This window comes from Megalopta genalis, chromosome 9 (genome assembly GCF_051020955.1).
Source record: "Megalopta genalis isolate 19385.01 chromosome 9, iyMegGena1_principal, whole genome shotgun sequence".
NCBI classification, from domain to species: domain Eukaryota; kingdom Metazoa; phylum Arthropoda; class Insecta; order Hymenoptera; family Halictidae; genus Megalopta; species Megalopta genalis.
In genome coordinates, this window is record NC_135021.1 from 16,351,478 (window position 1) to 16,368,485 (window position 17,008).

The following is a 17,008-nucleotide window of genomic DNA, read 5'->3' on the forward strand; positions in this document are numbered from 1 at the left end:
CGACAGACGTGTAAAAATATGATTTGCAATCTCTATTGTCTTTTGTTGGAAACCGATCTTTCGTCGAGCATGAATCCTGTGTACCGAATCGATCGAATCCTGACCGGCCTACCGATTCACCTAATTATCTAAATCCAATCTTAATTGAACGTGTCGTTGTGTTAATGCATTCAGGGCGGTATAGCTGGCGACGCGACCTACCGCATTAATTACGAAACGAATACACGGAGGAATCATCCTTGATTAGCCGAGATATAATTGCTTACCAACACTTGTGCCCCACGTGTACAAATCACCGAGCAGTGTCCTCAGCTTCGAACGCTATGGTATCGATTTCGTCTACTTTGACCAACGTGTAAAGCTTCGTTTCCACTGGCTCGACTTTCGCCGATCAGGGATGCCGGCGCGGTTGGCTTCAGTCGATGCCGAACGGCTTGAGAAGTCGAAGGAAATCGGTATTCTTCGATGATCGTGCGTTTCACTTCCTCGCTCCTCCCCTTCCGTCATCGGAGGTACCGTACGAATAAACTTCAGCTGCTACAATAATGTCTCCCTTACCGACGCTCAGATTCTCCGCTAAAATGGACAATTTGGGAAGAGGAGCCTTGCCAATTCGAGCCTTGCGACTTGTTTTTATAATTGCCGATTGTCAACGATTGTGAACAAACATGCTGCAAAGCCGGAATAATCGTATCTCCTGTTCCCAAATTGTCCATTTTTCTGCACAATCTAAGCGTCAGTTAGGGAGACATTCGTGTATTCGGTGTTCCTCTTATGATCGCAGGCGGTGATCGATATTGGTCGTAGGAGGTGGCAAAGGTCAACGACGGGTAGCAGCGAGGCCGAGTGAGGCGGTCATTTTTCCGTTTACTGTCATTATCCGCTCTCACTCGGCCTCGCTAGTACCCGTCGTTGACCTTTGTCACCGTCATCGACCATTGCTTGCGATTATAGGAGGGACAGCAGTCTGCAGCAGAAATGGGCCGTGCCTTCTTCTCGCGTAAGAATGGTACATAAGTTCTACTTGTAAACACTTTAACCCTTAGCGCTCCACGCGTTTCTCGAGTACTACCTGCCAGCAACTCCGGCACATTTTTGGAGCAAAGCGTCTGAGATAAAGGAAGTCTTGTTTTGAGCGGAAAAGATTGCACGTCCTTGCGAAAGCGTTCGATTTTATTCATTTTATGTTGCTAAGTATACAAATGAGCGAAAAATGTTTTAATCGTAATGGTATCTACTTAACATTGTGCGAGGTCGGTGCATCGACATCGTGAATTGTCACCGAAATTTCCAAGCAGCAAATGCATCCTCATCGAAATGGGTAAATTTACTATTAACGATATTCTTCGCAATTCTTAAATAAATATATACCTCGTGTTCTTTGACGCGATTTATTATAAAATTAGCATCGCGAATCGTCCGTTGAATTCTGTTCGGATACGGAATTATTGAAACAAAAATATCTTTTGCGCGAGTTTGCCGGAATTTTTGTATCGTTAATCTTCACTGGAATCGGCTCGATTGGTAATTAAATTGAATTAAAAATTAGTAAATATTCTTCGGACGTTCTAAAATAAAGTTGAACAGCGTTTTTCTGAAAAATATTATTATCAGCAGCTCCGGCACATTTTTGGAGCAAAGCGCCTGAGATAAAGGAAGTCTTGTTTTGAGCGGAAAAGATTGCACGTCCTTGCGAAAGCGTTTGATTTTATTCATGTTATATTGCTAAGTATAAAAATGGGCGAAAAATGTTTTAATCGTAATGGTATCTACTTAACATTGTGCGAGGTCGGTGCATCGACATCGTGAATTGTCACCGAAATTTCCAAGCAGCAAATGCATCCTCATCGAAATGGGTAAATTTACTATTAACGATATTCTTCGCAATTCTTAAATAAATATATACCTCGTGTTCTTTGACGCGATTTATTATAAAATTAGCATCGCGAATCGTCCGTTGAATTCTGTTCGGATACGGAATTATTGAAACAAAAATATCTTTTGCGCGAGTTTGCCGGAATTTTTGTATCGTTAATCTTCACTGGAATCGGCTCGATTGGTAATTAAATTGAATTAAAAATTAGTAAATATTCTTCGGACGTTCTAAAATAAAGTTGAACAGCGTTTTTCTGAAAAATATTATTATCAGCAGCTCCGGCACATTTTTGGAGCAAAGCGCCTGAGATAAAGGAAGTCTTGTTTTGAGCGGAAAAGATTGCACGTCCTTGCGAAAGCGTTTGATTTTATTCATGTTATATTGCTAAGTATAAAAATGGGCGAAAAATGTTTTAATCGTAATGGTATCTACTTAACATTGTGCGAGGTCGGTGCATCGACATCGTGAATTGTCACCGAAATTTCCAAGCAGCAAATGCATCCTCATCGAAATGGGTAAATTTACTATTAACGATATTCTTCGCAATTCTTAAATAAATATATACCTCGTGTTCTTTGACGCGATTTATTATAAAATTAGCATCGCGAATCGTCCGTTGAATTCTGTTTGGATACGGAATTATCGAAACAAAAATATCTTTTGCGCGAGTTTGCCGGAATTTTTGTATCGTTAATCTTCACTGGAATCGGCTCGATTGGTAATTAAATTAAATTAAAAATTAGTAAATATTCTTCGGACGTTCTAAAATAAAGTTGAACAGCGTTTTTCTGAAAAATATCACTATCAGCAGCTCCGGCACATTTTTGGAGCAAAGCGTCTGAGATAAAGGAAGTCTTGTTTTGAGCGGAAAAGATTGCACGTCCTTGCGAAAGCGTTCGATTTTATTCATTTTATGTCGCTAAGTATACAAATGAGCGAAAAATGTTTTAATCGTAATGGTATCTACTTAACATTGTGCGAGGTCGGTGCATCGACATCGTGAATTGTCACCGAAATTTCCAAGCAGCAAATGCATCCTCATCGAAATGGGTAAATTTACTATTAACGATATTCTTCGCAATTCTTAAATAAATATATACCTCGTGTTCTTTGACGCGATTTATTATAAAATTAGCATCGCGAATCGTCCGTTGAATTCTGTTTGGATACGGAATTATTGAAACAAAAATATCTTTTGCGCGAGTTTGCCGGAATTTTTGTATCGTTAATCTTCACTGGAATCGGCTCGATTGATAATTAAATTGAATTAAAAATTAATAAATATTCTTCGGACGTTCTAAAATAAAGTTGAACAGCGTTTTTCTGAAAAATATCATTATCAGCAGCTCCGGCACATTTTTGGAGCAAAGCGCCTGAGATAAAGGAAGTCTTGTTTTGAGCGGAAAAGATTGCACGTCCTTGCGAAAGCGTTCGATTTTATTCATTTTATGTCGCTAAGTATAAAAATGGGCAAAAAATGTTTGAATCGTAATGGTACACGCGCTAAGCACGTTTTCACTGCAAATAACAATTGTCAACGTCGACAAGAACGTAGCATCTTCGGTGTAATCATGCTAAAATCATTGGGCTCCACAGCAATAAAATAAATAAATCCTTCGGATTTACGGAACAACAAGTGACGGATGTCTCCATAGCGGAACCAACAGAGCGCTATGGGTTAAACTTTACTTCGAAGGCGACTTTATTTGCTCGAATTTGTACAAAATGAAAATATTAACCCTTTGCACTGGAGTGGCGACTCTGAGGCAGCGCCAAGAGTGTTGCATCACGTTCCAAGATCATTTGTATATTATCAAAGTTCGCATTTCTTGAAAATCATTAAAAGCGTAACTCTTGTATGAATGGCGAGACTCAGTTTCGTATACATAAAATGCACTTCGTTATATAAAATGGACATACGGTAAGGCAGAAAAATTGTTTTAGATTCACAGTTGAAGTGGCTTCGAGTGCAAAGGGTTAACCAGTATTGTCATGAAGATACACAATGTTCTAAACTTTGTTTAACCGTATTCCTTTCATCAATTGTTAGATCATTATACGAGCTAGCGGTATTTTCGAAGAGAATTTTAGGACTTATTAATTTTGTCCTAGATTCTACTTCAGGACTGAATCTGTTCCTCTTGACCTCGACGATGTCTTGACTTCGCTTGGCACGATTTCCTTTCGATCTTTCACCGACATCAGATAGAAAATGAATCGGCATAGCGTTCGGCCTTTCAAGTGTAACCGTGCCCTTCTGAAATGACACTGAAGAGATACGAAACGCTTCGAACTTGTTTATCATTGCCTACTCCCCTGCCTGATCGGCGCAGTGGAAACGCATATTTTACAAGTATCGGCTCATTCCGGTGGCAGAGCCACGCGGCTTAGGCTGCGTGACAAGGCCGAGCCAGTCGAAAGAAGCCTTTGAGAAGGAAAGGCGAACCGTCTACGGTTTACCCCGCCGCAAAATTTCTGTGACGCTAAAAGTTTACTTGCCACGAGTTCCCCCGGGAGGCGCAGATGTTCCCATCGGTGCTCGCCGATAAATTACTTTTTTCAATTATATTTCTACAAGTGTGATACTGCTACAGTCGTGTTACTATAGCGGGTACACGAAAATTTCACAGAGCACCTGTATGCTGTATCAGAAGTAAACCTTTAACACTTTCACAACCGCATGTTATTAACCCTAGAAAGATAACCATATGACAACGTACGTAAAAGATAACCATACGCTTCAGAGGCGCATGCTTTTCTAAGGCGTCAATTTTATACTAACAATGGATATTTATTTAAGTTAATCTAGTCATTTTAAAGGTTTGGCATTATCGTAAAAATAAAATGCATTTATATTATATTTTTTTATATTTTAAGTAATTTTAAACTTAAATCACTAGACCTCTATGAAAAATTAACAAAAATCAACAGTCTTCGCAGGCGCCTCTGCGACGTAGGTTATCTTTCTCGGGTTAAGAAAAGTTTTGCAAATGGCTTGCCACTGGTACCACGCGGGAGTCACCGGCAAATAGCGACTGGCCTATCAATGGTACCACGCGAGTGTCACCGGCAAATAACGACTGGTCTACCAATGACACCACACGAGTGTCACCGGCATACAACGACTGGCCTGCCCGTGACGCCACAGTGGCGTCAGCGGTTGTGAAAGTGTTAAGATTATAGGGACAGAAACGAAGTGGGTCCGCCATTTCTTCTTGCACCGTGACTTTGGGCCAGCTTGCAATCCGTTCCATTCAACTTCCAGTTTTCGAAGGCAACAACGCTTCCGATACCGCAACAGCAAAGGACTAATTATCGGCAGCAGGAATGCGTGCAAATACGTATTTTGATCATCGAAAAGTACGCGACCCGTTGGCGGGGTCTTGCGTTGACGAGTCGAGGAGAGAGGACGCCGAAGAGACGCGAACGAAGGACGCGCGCGACGACGGCGGCGAAGAATTGACCGCGTCCTTGTTCCGCAAGCGACGCACGGTAACAAGGTTGCACAGAGAGCTTAACCGGGAGAGAGAGCGAGAGAGAGGACGGCGGCTCAGGAACCACGTGGCTCGTCAGCGAGGCCAGAGAGTATGAATGAACGCGAACGAACGCGGCGAACCGACGAACGTAACGTACTATACGATACGGAAAATGGTGCGATGGTGGGGAGGGGGAACGTAGGTACCAGTGCCGATACGCGGTGCCGGCACCGTGCGGTAAAACGTCGCCGTTCTACTCTTGCAGACGCTCGCGGACTGCCAGACACAATGGAACATCGTGTCACGATCACAATGAAAGGGGGCAGGGGCGGTAGCGGGGGCGATGAGGGCGCCACTCGAACCGGGAGACCTGCCATGAACCATTTGCATTTCGACCGGTCGGTCTCGCCTATCAAGGTGCTCCTCCTCTTTTCAGGCGGGGGTGGTTGGAAACTGAGGGATGATTTCCCTGTTCTGGCTTCTTCGCTCCAGAGTCACCTCTCCAGCCTAGTGACTTATTTACGGTCTGGCCGTTTCCCAGAAACAGCGGAACAACTGTAGACTAGTAACCGGTGTGACTAGACACAGCGACTTTTCCTAATCTAACAACTGTATTCGATATCGTTGGTATATATGTTACCGTGAATGACCGAAATTGGAGAATGTCGACTTTCACCGGTGAATGTCGACAGATACCAAATACGTCGGTGAAAGATCGAATATTTCATTACATTGTTGTACATTCGGACCCTCTCCGGTGTGTGTGTCGACAATCACAGATATGCTCTGGTGGGAGGTCCAAAATCTGTCATTGCAAAAGGAAGTGTTCCACAAATAAATGCAGTTGTAAAAGCAAGGGACTCTTGTGCAATCCAAAGTGTCATAATAGTTTAAGTTGTTGCAATACATAAGATTTGAATCGCATAAGTAAGTAATTTTTTTATTACTGTTATTTTCTTTTCTCATGTAGAATGTACCGTGTATTTTAAATTCTTGGTCATTCCTTTCAGAAAGAGAGGCGAAAAAGTTACGTCACCCTTGTGGCGTTTTATAGCGACTGAATTACGGAGAAGAAAACATAAATCTCCAACATGTTCAACATTCACCATTAGTGCATGGAAAATGTCAACATTTACCGGTGTAAGTCAGAAATAAGGGTATTTAGCAAATATTTCGGACATAGACCAAGCGACTATGTGAATGTTGACATTCACCGGTGAAAGTCGACATTCTCCAGATTTCGGTGTTTCACTGTAACATATACAACGATACACACACACAGCGACTTTTCCTAATCTAACAACTGTATTCAATATTGTTGGTATATACAACGATACTCACACACAAACACACATACACATGTCTAAATAAATAAAGGTGCAAGCCCGAGCTTCATAAATGCAAGCCCGGTCTTCAGAAGGAATAGTATAAAAGGACTGCACGTTCCAGTGCGAGACACGCTGCTTCCCATAGAACTACAGAGGCGTTCGTCAGCCTAGAAGACGATCAGTCCAGACAGTATCTCCGCGACTTCGCATACAGTTACTCTTCGTCACAGAAAGTACATTTTATATCCGCTAGGTGCTTTGTTAAACACTGTATCATATTTGTATTGCATAAATAAACCATCACGAATACCAACAAATATTATTATTTATCAGTAAACGCCGTAATTAACCCTTTGCGCTCGAATGGCGACTCTGAGGCGCCACTACAAATTGGTATACTATTTTTCAAAATCATTCTAAGAGCATCAGACTCTTTTATACTTAAAAAAAAAACTATTAAAATTGCATTGTACTTGCCAGTAGGCTCAATTTCATACGCATGAATCGCAATAAATGATATAAAATAGAAATACTGTGGATCAGAAATCATGTTTTGGATTTCGAATTCAAATAGCTTCGACTGCAAAGGGTTAAAACATGTAATAAACATGTAATGAAACATCCAGGAAAATAGGGTTCGAACGATTTAAAATAGGGTTTAGGGTATATTCGGATCTGAAATTTTAAGCCCGATGTCAATTAAAAATGACATCGATTCATGGTTAAGAAAAGAAAAAATTCCGCGCCACACGAACGATTCGCCTGGTTCGCGAGCGATGGACGTGGTAATGGGAAGAGACCGTGTTTGAAATAAGATGATGATCGGATACTCACCTAAGGTAAATTTGTTTAAGGCCGACCCCGCTGTTCACGCAGCCGCCAGGCAGATGGAATTGTTCGCATAGCGTGGCCCACTCGTTCCTCGTATTTACCTGAAAACGAAACGGGCAATTAATATCATTGTTCTGGGGGAAGAGTCTCGCTTGAGATAGATGTGATATCGGTGTAATAGGGTTTTTCGTGGATGCGCTATCGCAGGCTGGCTAAATGTAACACGATATAAACTGTCCGATCGGTTCTGAAGAAGATATGAAAATTCTACCGGACGAACGGGAACGATTAACCCTTCGCCGTCGAGCGGTTGATCGCCGAACTTGATTCTTTCATTGTTTCAGGCTTTAAAAACGTTTGAAAAACCCTGGAACACTTAGCGAAGTCTCCGCTTCAATGTACAATTGATAATTGAGTTTTTGTTTTAGGTGGGAGGACCGGGTAGTCCGACCCTTCCGCTTCGAAGATATTCGAAGATAAAAATGTCGCGTGGGCACTTGAAGACCCAGGTCGCCAGCGGAGGGTTTAAGTTGCATCGGGACTCAGTTTGATGCGCGAAAGTCGGGTCAATTTGGACAGACTCGTAGAGCCGCTACTTTCGTTGAGCATTGTCGTAGGTCAGCGTTGTTCGGAGATAGGAGCACTTGAGTAAGACATCCTCCACTAGAATCTGAAGGAGCTGATGTAGAGAGGGATCTAGCGGAGAGATAAATGAGGCGGGGATAGAGGGGACTAATGAAAATGGAGTAGGGGACAGCTGGAGATAGAGCAGTGGCTTTACAGAAACAGAGGCGCTAATAGCGATGGAATGAGGATTTCGAAGCCGTACAAGGTAGAGAAGAATTAACGGAGAGGCAGGATATGTAGAGGTGCTAATTAGTGCCAGATCGGAGCTGTTAGCGCTAAACGGTCGCGTAGGCATCTCTAAATAACCGAGGGCGAGGCGGGCACCGCCGCCGTCACGAAATTCAGCGTTGCATTCCGCGAGCAATGAGAATTCTATTTCGTGTCTGGAAGTGTTCGCATCCTTCGCGAAAGGAAGTTTGCATTGTTGGCGAAGCGATTGTGAAATAACGTCGAAATTGTTACGAGCCGAGGGGCTGAGGCGGTGATGCGTGACCGAGGAATCATTCGATTGAGACAAAGAAAGAGTTTGTTAGTTGCGGACGAGCCGCGATGTTTGTTTCGCCACCGGGATCCATGGGAAGAGGTACTTGCGGACGAGCCGACGTTTGCTTCACCGTCGGAACCCGCAAGTGGTAGGTACACGTGGATGAGCCGGCGTTTGATTCGCCGCCGGGACCCACGAGGGGAGGAAAAGGTATAGGGAATTGTTAGTTTAGCCTCGTAACACTTCTTAAGACGGTGTGCACTTCGTGCGGCAAAAGTGCAACGTGGCGAGCTTGATACAGTAATGTCTCCCTTACTGACGCTCGGATTGCGCACAAAAATGGACAGTTTGGGAAAAGGAGACACGATTGTTCGAGCCCTGCAGCTCTCGTTTTTATGATCGTTGACAATTCGTGACTATAAAAATAAACCGCGAAGCTCGAATAATTGCATCTCCGCTTCCCAAATTGTCCAAATTTTCTGGGCAATCTCAGCGTCGATAAGGGAGACATCACTGTACTAGTAACTGAAATCGGTAAGAGGATGCGAATTGAAAGAAAATTGAGTTAACTCGATAGACTAAGACCCAACACTATACTTAGGCATACTACCCAGTGAATTAGGACCTTAGAAGTGCTTAAATATGAAGTGTTTTCACAGAGCAGTCGGCAGACAGGGCAAGTCAGAAGGCCTATGCGCGATTCTCGCCGGTACAAACGCAGGTATCGATTCTAAGATATTACCAAATATAATAATAATAATAATAATAATAATAATAATAATAATATATGTAAAATGTGCCTACCAATGCATGGTTCAAATATCAGGTTTCTCAGAATTGTATTACCAGCCGCATTGGTTCGAAAAAGGGCGACTCTTTTCCCTGATCAAAAGACCCCTTATACTACGCTCGTCGGAAAATTAAGGGTCGTGAAGAAAAGATTAGGAAGAGTCTCCGTGAACGTAAAAAATGTCTCCGTAAATAAGAAAATAAATCTGCGGGTGGTAGAAGCTAATAATGTTGGGACGAACGTTTGTCGAAATTTATGATCCGCCTAATTGCTCTCGATATTCGTTAACGGGGGCTCGTTTTGCAACCACGGAAGGACTTACGCGGCTATTTATAGACCCTATTATTTATAGCCGACTGTCTCTTTGAACCGCGGCGCGGATGAAAGGATGAGGCAGGGGTGAAATTTCACAGGAGGATACCAGGAAATTTGATTCTTACTTAAACAGAGAATGCAATCGAAACAGAAGACTCGCACAGTCCGCGGTGGCCACCTTGGGGGAACAGAGCAAAATGAATGTCTTTGTTCGCGGGGCGAGCCATTGTTTACTTTTCATTAATGCGCTTTTTTCATTTTCACAAACACTTCGATAAACACCGCCGCGTCTGTTACGGCAGTCATCAGGCTCGATAACGAGCTCCTGATAACTGCGATCGATACACGGTCCCTTATCAGAAACGTGAATGAACCGTCGCCACTAACTTCTCCGCTGCTTTCATTTTTTCCCCCCATAAGTCCTCCCACGCGCCGCGAAGGGAGTCTCCGAGAGATTGTTCGACGGCTCGTGAATGTATTTCAGGTGACCTATTTATACCTTTCGAACGTAGGCTTATAGCGTACTATTTATAATTGGAGCGTGCTCGTGAACCGTACGACGCCAGGCTTCTTCGAACCGAACGGTGAACCTAAGCGCGCTAAGAGCCCCCGGTCTCTGCATGTTGACTCCGTCGTATCGATCGCACAGGGGCGACATTAACCTATTCAAAGGCCAAAATCTTCGATTTGATTTTGATCAAGTGAACCAAATCTTACCGCGACCGCTGGGCGACTAAATATCCAAACGAAGTTTTAACCTCGTGGGGTAGCGGAGCCTGTTACTGCGGGGTGACCAATTGCTGCGCGTTTGCTTTGTTCTTCGACATAATGTACTTTATATTAATCGAATAAGAGATATTACACGTTTTTTTGCAAACATAAACAAGATGAAAGAATATGAAAATTTAACCAGCTCCGCCACCCTATGACGACTTTTGTATTTGTGAAATTTGTACTCGTCTGTGTGTATATACGGATGAAGAATCTTTTGTTATAAACAGAAAATAAAACTTTACGATAATAATAATAATTAAATAAATAAATAGTGATTAAATAATAATAATAATATATAATTATTATATTATATATAATTATAATTATAATATATAATTATTATATTATATTATATATTATATATATAATATATAATTATAATATATAATTATTAAATAATAATAATAATAATAATAATAATAAATGTACATATAATTAATTGAAAATGAAAATAAAACAAATTTTTAGAATCGATGTAAAAAATAAAAACAGCTGAATTCCTTCGAAAACGACTGTGCTTCAAACGCGGCGTAGCTTTAAAAAAAACGGTGCTTCGCCTTCGAACGGCGGGCATTGAGACAATTTTGGTCGGTGTTACAAAATGCTCTATCTAAATTCTAATCTTCTAGCAGCCGGTTGGAATTATCGGCTATTTAAATTGGAGGAAAATTGTTTGTTGGCAAAACGTCTTCAAGACTCTGCATCGAGGCCACCGCGGGCCAATGGCTTCTGTTTTCGGCGGACGCGTCGCCAAACGCGTTGTACCGAATATACCGAGAGCGAAGATGAATACCGAGGCTCGGCGAGAGCAGCAACACACAGTTCCTCGAGAATTCCTGGTAGTGAGAAGAGCCGAGATAAAACGCGAGCTCCACCGCCGGGATATAAATTTGTTCTGTGGGGCGCGTTGGAAAAATAACCGCAGAAACTCCGGTTACGCGCGCACATGTGTCGCGTGTTTATGGACGGATCAAGAGGGTGCGTGCCTGCGTCGCGCCGCGCACAGCGCTTTAAAACGGGAATCCGACTGCGAAAAAGGCTCGATTTCGATCATTTTCTGTTACGCAACTTTCGATGTTTTCATGCTTCTAAAATCACCAACGATCGTAAGGGCTGTTATTTGTTTCTGAAAATTATTCTGTCTTGAATAATATCATCCAATGGTCTCTTTTCTCTAATTATTGTAACGTTATAAATTTCAGAGACTGTAGCGAAAACTGCGCACATTTAGATTTACAACTGAGAAATGGAAAGAACTGAGTAGACATTCCGGAACATACGCTCGAAAATGATCGAACTTCTAACGATTATGTTAGATCGAATCATAAATAACATTTGTTGTCAGAGATTTATTTCGTTTCTTTTTTTTCTTTTTTGTTCATTTTGAACCTACTTAGTGAAAGCAAAAACTCGTTCGTCCCGGTGACTCAAAGTGGGTAGATACGAACAGTAGAGTCTACCTAAACTGCATCAGAAGTTATTTATGACACGATCTAAGTTTGATTTCTGAAGTAGAACTATTCAAATCGGTACGGATTGGTAAAGATGATTATTTGATCCTATAATGCAAGTCTAGCATTTTTTTTTAAATATTTTTCATGTGTTTTCAAACAAGAGTTATACGATACACTCCCTTACGATTGAAACAAAAAAAGAAAAAAGAAACAACCACGGCAAATTGTAAGCTTTTACTTTGAATATTTCAAATTTTTGTAGAAAATAATTCTACAACGTCGTAATTATCACTGATCTAACTTACTTTCCACGATCTATCTGTTTCTAATATGAAATATATATTTTTGAACGGGGTCGGAGGCCCGTTTTAAAACGCTGCGCGCGATTTTCGTTTGCTCGCACACAAGAAATCTTGGCTTCGGCTTTTTCTCGTGTACCACTGCGATTCCCAATTGAACCACTCGTTCGACCTAATATTAAATATTGTTCAACGTTGCCAGGAACATGCGTGTTACCGTCCCGGCGCTGATCCCAGCATAAATGACCAAGGGGTTTAATCCTGTCTCGGGGGTGGGATCTCAGGAAAAGGGGTGTACAGGACGTGGCGCCACGACTGTCCCGTGCCGTCGCGCTGTATTAATTATTCGAGGAAAATAAAATTCAATGAACCGTCGGCAGATGGTACGTGCCGAGCGATAACCGTAGACGTAATGAAATATCGTCGGCACGTAGGGCTGTGTTGCTGCCTGGTTGTCGGTATTACACGTCGCACTTGTCGCCGGCAGCGAAAACTAGCGATGGAGGGGGTAGGGGGCAACAGGGTAGAGAGAGGTGGATTGCCGGCGCGGGACACGGGGGGAGGGGGGAGCGGAACGAGGCAGTGGGAGAGGGAGAAACGACGAGAAGTCGTAAAATCGACGACGGACGGACATACTGGGTCAGTGCTCTCTGGATCCGCGCCCGTTTCTTTGCTATTCTCGTCGCCGCGACGCGCGACGCTCAACCTTATGAATCGAGAATGTGGCGCCCCACTGTGGCCGACCTCGCGACACCGTCGCGTTGTCTCGTCGAAAACCTACCCTGCCCCGCGCCCCTCTACAGGAAAACTGATACGAAACCCCTCTCCCGCTATCTACGAAGACAGTCAATGAACCTGTTCCGCGGGATCGAACGCCACGCGATCAGGATTTTCGGATTTCCCGCCTCTTTCGCTTCGGCCGGTTGGACCTTCCCCCAGATAGGATTTTAGAAGCTTGGGAGGGGGGTTGAAGTAGAACAGCGATTTTCGAACTTCTCTTTCACAGACGATGCGCTCATTCTTTCCGTACCATCTTTCAATGTAACATCAAGTCTACCGGAAGGTTCTGTCTGATAATGTCATGTCAAGTTTCAATATGTGCGCACTAGTTCATTTGTGAGATAGATTTTTTCGAAAATGGTGTTTACAAATTGCCATCGCGCTGGCAAGAGATCGTAACGACGGAAATTATATTGTACAATAAATATTATTAAACGTGTATATGAAAAGTTTATTATCTTCTTTTTCATTTTACAAACGGACAGAACTTTCCGGTGGTCGTGATACAATCGTTAGAAAGATTATGCTGCCCTTTCCTTGGTCGAATTGTCCGAACTAACACATTTCTAATCATTGAAAGAATGACGCGTGAAATTAATAAAACCATTTTTGGAGACAAGTAAAGGGAATTACATTTGGAACTCTATGAAGCGTGTAGAATATTTTAGCCTTGCTTGAAAGGTGAAAGGCGCGCGTGGTGTACGAAATACTTTAAAATGTTCTGAAAAGTGGCAAATTCGTAGATAAAGACATTTTTCACTGAGGACGGCGGTTCAGGCTTTTGGTGGTCGACATGTTGGAGCAATAAAAATAGGAGCGAGTCAGAAAATAGTTTCGTCCACTTCGTTAGCCTTCGTGGCTTAGAATTTCGAATTCTCCCGGCGACACATCCTGTTACTGTAACAAAAAAAAACTCTCGCTACGAAAGTATGGTAGTGGATCGCCGATAATCTCCGCCGGCGAGCATGTCCATCGGGCTTAGATAAGCGATTAATCACCATCTGTTCACGGAATTCAAAATAATGGTAACACGAGCTTGTATCGTATCGAACGATAAGCCACCGGGTATATCGTCTTTGTTGATACAGTAAGAAGGATTCCGAAAACAGTAAGGGAGAACATGAAAGAACTCTCTGGTCACGATTCGTGAACCGTTCATCGACAAGTGCTTGGACTACTGGCGAACGTTGGGTTCGTCCGGACGCTACTTTGCCGGGCTAAGGTGTTACGATAAATTTCAGCGGAACCACAGAGATGAGGTGGGGGAAAATCAGTGCTGCTGCTGCTCGACATTCTGTGGACCGCCACTGTGAAAACTGGCGCGACATTTAACGCGCGGGAAGCTGAAATTAATAGCGCTGCTATTAATGCGAATGGGCCTCGGCGGTGTACTATTAAAGTGCACCCGGCCCGTCTGCCCGCGTCACAAGTGCTCGAATAGTCGTTTCGTCGCATGATCCTATTGTTCTTGTCGCCGATCAAGTATAGCCCTAACTCTTGGAAAACGAAAATTTCTGATTGGCATCCGGCGAAACTTGTCTATCAGCAAATTATTCTCGTCGATTAACCACCGTGGCCTTCTCGACAAACCCTCTCTTCCGTTGCTTCGGAGTTCGAGGCGGTATGCAAAGGGCGGGTCAAAGCGGACCCGGGCACCGCCAGCGACGTCCACAAGGTCAGCCATCAAAGGGAACAGGGAACTGAAAAAAAAGGTGGCGCGAGGAGGCGAACACTTGGGAGCAGAACGAACGCTGGAGCAACCTGCCGGAGTTAGACTTAGCGGACAAAGCACCTGTGTCAACCGGAAGTCCTCGATCCCGGATCGAAACGGAAGAGGCGATCTAGAACCGGTCGGTATATCGGTGGCAGAGTGGCGCGAAGCTGTGGATAAGCGGCGCGAGCGGCTGTCAGCGCGATTAGGTAGCGGCGGGGCAACACGCGGCGGCGGATCCCCGGTGTCTCGGCCGTAATCGCGCGACTTTGCTTGACCTTGACAGTATGAATTACACCGCGCACGCGCGCAGGGAGGACGTTCTTCGGGAGCGTCGAACGTATCCACGTGTTCGGCTCTCCGGCGAGGGACTACATGATGAAAGTGTCTTTGCCGCCACGTGGTCTCGTTGGGGTAGGACATGGTCTCTCTTACTCTCTCTCCCACCCCTCTCGCGCTCCTCTCCTGCTTCTCTCCCCCTCCCCCTTGCCGCCCTTCCAACCGACCGACCGACCGACCGCCTGGCGAGCTGCAACCAGCGTCCGCTTCCCCCCTCCGGCAAACGCGCGCGCGAGATCCGACTATGCAACTCTGCTCTCCTCTCCTCTCCTCTCTTCTTCGCTCATCGCCTCTCCTGTCCTCTGCGTGCGCTGATTCCGTTTCCTCCGGTTTCCTCCGGCGCGTTTCTATCGCCGATTTTTCGTATTTCGAGAATGCCGCGCGTCACCCCATTGCTCTCCTCCAACTTGGATCGATGGATCGCTCCGTTTCTATCGTCGGTGAACTCGATCGAGCCGGTCGGCGCCTTGTTTCGAGACGGTGTGACCGGAACTCGCGCGCGGTAGCACGTGTTAGAGCGTCGCATGCCGCGGGGGTTACCGGTGGCCGGCGCCCTATCGTGCAAATTAACCCTCGGAACGCGGACGTTGTCAACAACTGCTTTGCCGTCGTCTCAACCTTCGTCTGTTTCGTTGCACTTCGTATTCATTACTCGTCGGAAGTTGAACAGACGATGCTTCTGAAGCACTGGATCGACGGAAACCCGGCCATCATCATCGAAGGGATAAAAGCAACAGAGTGATGCGAAGCACTCGAACGACCAAGACACAATTGTACGTTTTCATTGCAGTGCGAGGCACTATTGCCCGGCACTAGGCACTATGCATTCGCCCGTGGCTGATCGATTCGTTGCAATTACCCAGGGAGCCATCGTTTCGCTGCGACATCAACTATACCGGCGATTCTCGATTTGCTCTGGATCTAGTCTACAATCGATAAGTTTCGTGAGACAGTTTGTTAATCGTTATACCAAAGGATATGTTTATTAATATATTTGGTATGTTTGTTAATATACCAAAAATTGAATTCAGATACACACAAATCATTATACTGCTGTGACATTTCATAGGAATTAATAAATAAAAGATTTTGTGTTTGCATTTATGTATTTTACACGATTACCTTTTATTATTAATAATTTAGCGTCGTCGTATCGACGACATCCGAGTACAAGGTGTTAAAAGTGACATATATATATATATATATATCTATGATAAACAATTCGGTGAGACGGACAATTCGTTTAAAGTTGTTTCAGAACCATATAGAGTGATTTACGTGATTAATTTTAGTCGCACCCTGTATCTTACTGTTTTTCCTGATTATATGTTTCCCCGATTCGTTAAAAAAAAAACTCTTTTCACCATTACGAATCTTGTACCCGTACATCCGAGGGTTGGGAATCGCTGTACCATACGATCAAACGTTCGCAGAGTCAGTTGCGGCGCAGCAATTAACCCGGACGCGATAATAAAATTCCGCGGATGGTGTACCGGCGGCCGAATTAATTTCATCGATCGTAATTAACGCGGCGTATTGCTCCGATCGTTTCGGCGAACGTTTGCCGCGGCCCTGGCTCCCGCGTAATGCTCGGCACAGAAAACTGTCGCGATTGCACGCGAGCAAGCCATTGCTTCGAAGTGGATTCGCGATGCGAGGCTCGTAATTCGATTGGCCAATTTCTCGGTACGGTTTTAAGCCTGTTAGACGACGCCCGATTGATTCGTACCGCTCGACCCGTTTACTTCCGATTGGTCATCGGCAACAATCATTCAAGCTGCGTCATCCCGCTTGCCCCTGCCTGATCATCGGAATTTTCGCGAATTTCTCTTCAGCAACAATTTCTACCTAAACATCGCGCTCGTATGAATTGTTGATACAGTTCGAATTTAACGATATGTTAGCGGCAACGCGTTTTAGAAAG

General features: G+C 44.0%; 1 protein-coding gene across 8 annotated transcripts in view; it reads right to left on the minus strand.

The window, feature by feature from the left end:
• The window catches only part of Bap170 (Brahma associated protein 170kD), a 69,822-nt gene that overhangs the window by 32,856 nt on the left and 19,958 nt on the right, over positions 1-17,008 (minus strand). For all 8 annotated transcript variants that reach the window (XR_013034121.1, XR_004489529.2, XR_004489528.2 and 5 more), the window contains exon 3: positions 7,515-7,612. Coding sequence is in view for 5 of the 8 variants with exons in the window: in XM_076524493.1 (XP_076380608.1) it covers positions 7,515-7,612 (98 nt within the window). In the remaining 3 variants the exon portion in view is untranslated. The remainder of the gene's footprint in view (positions 1-7,514; positions 7,613-17,008) is intronic.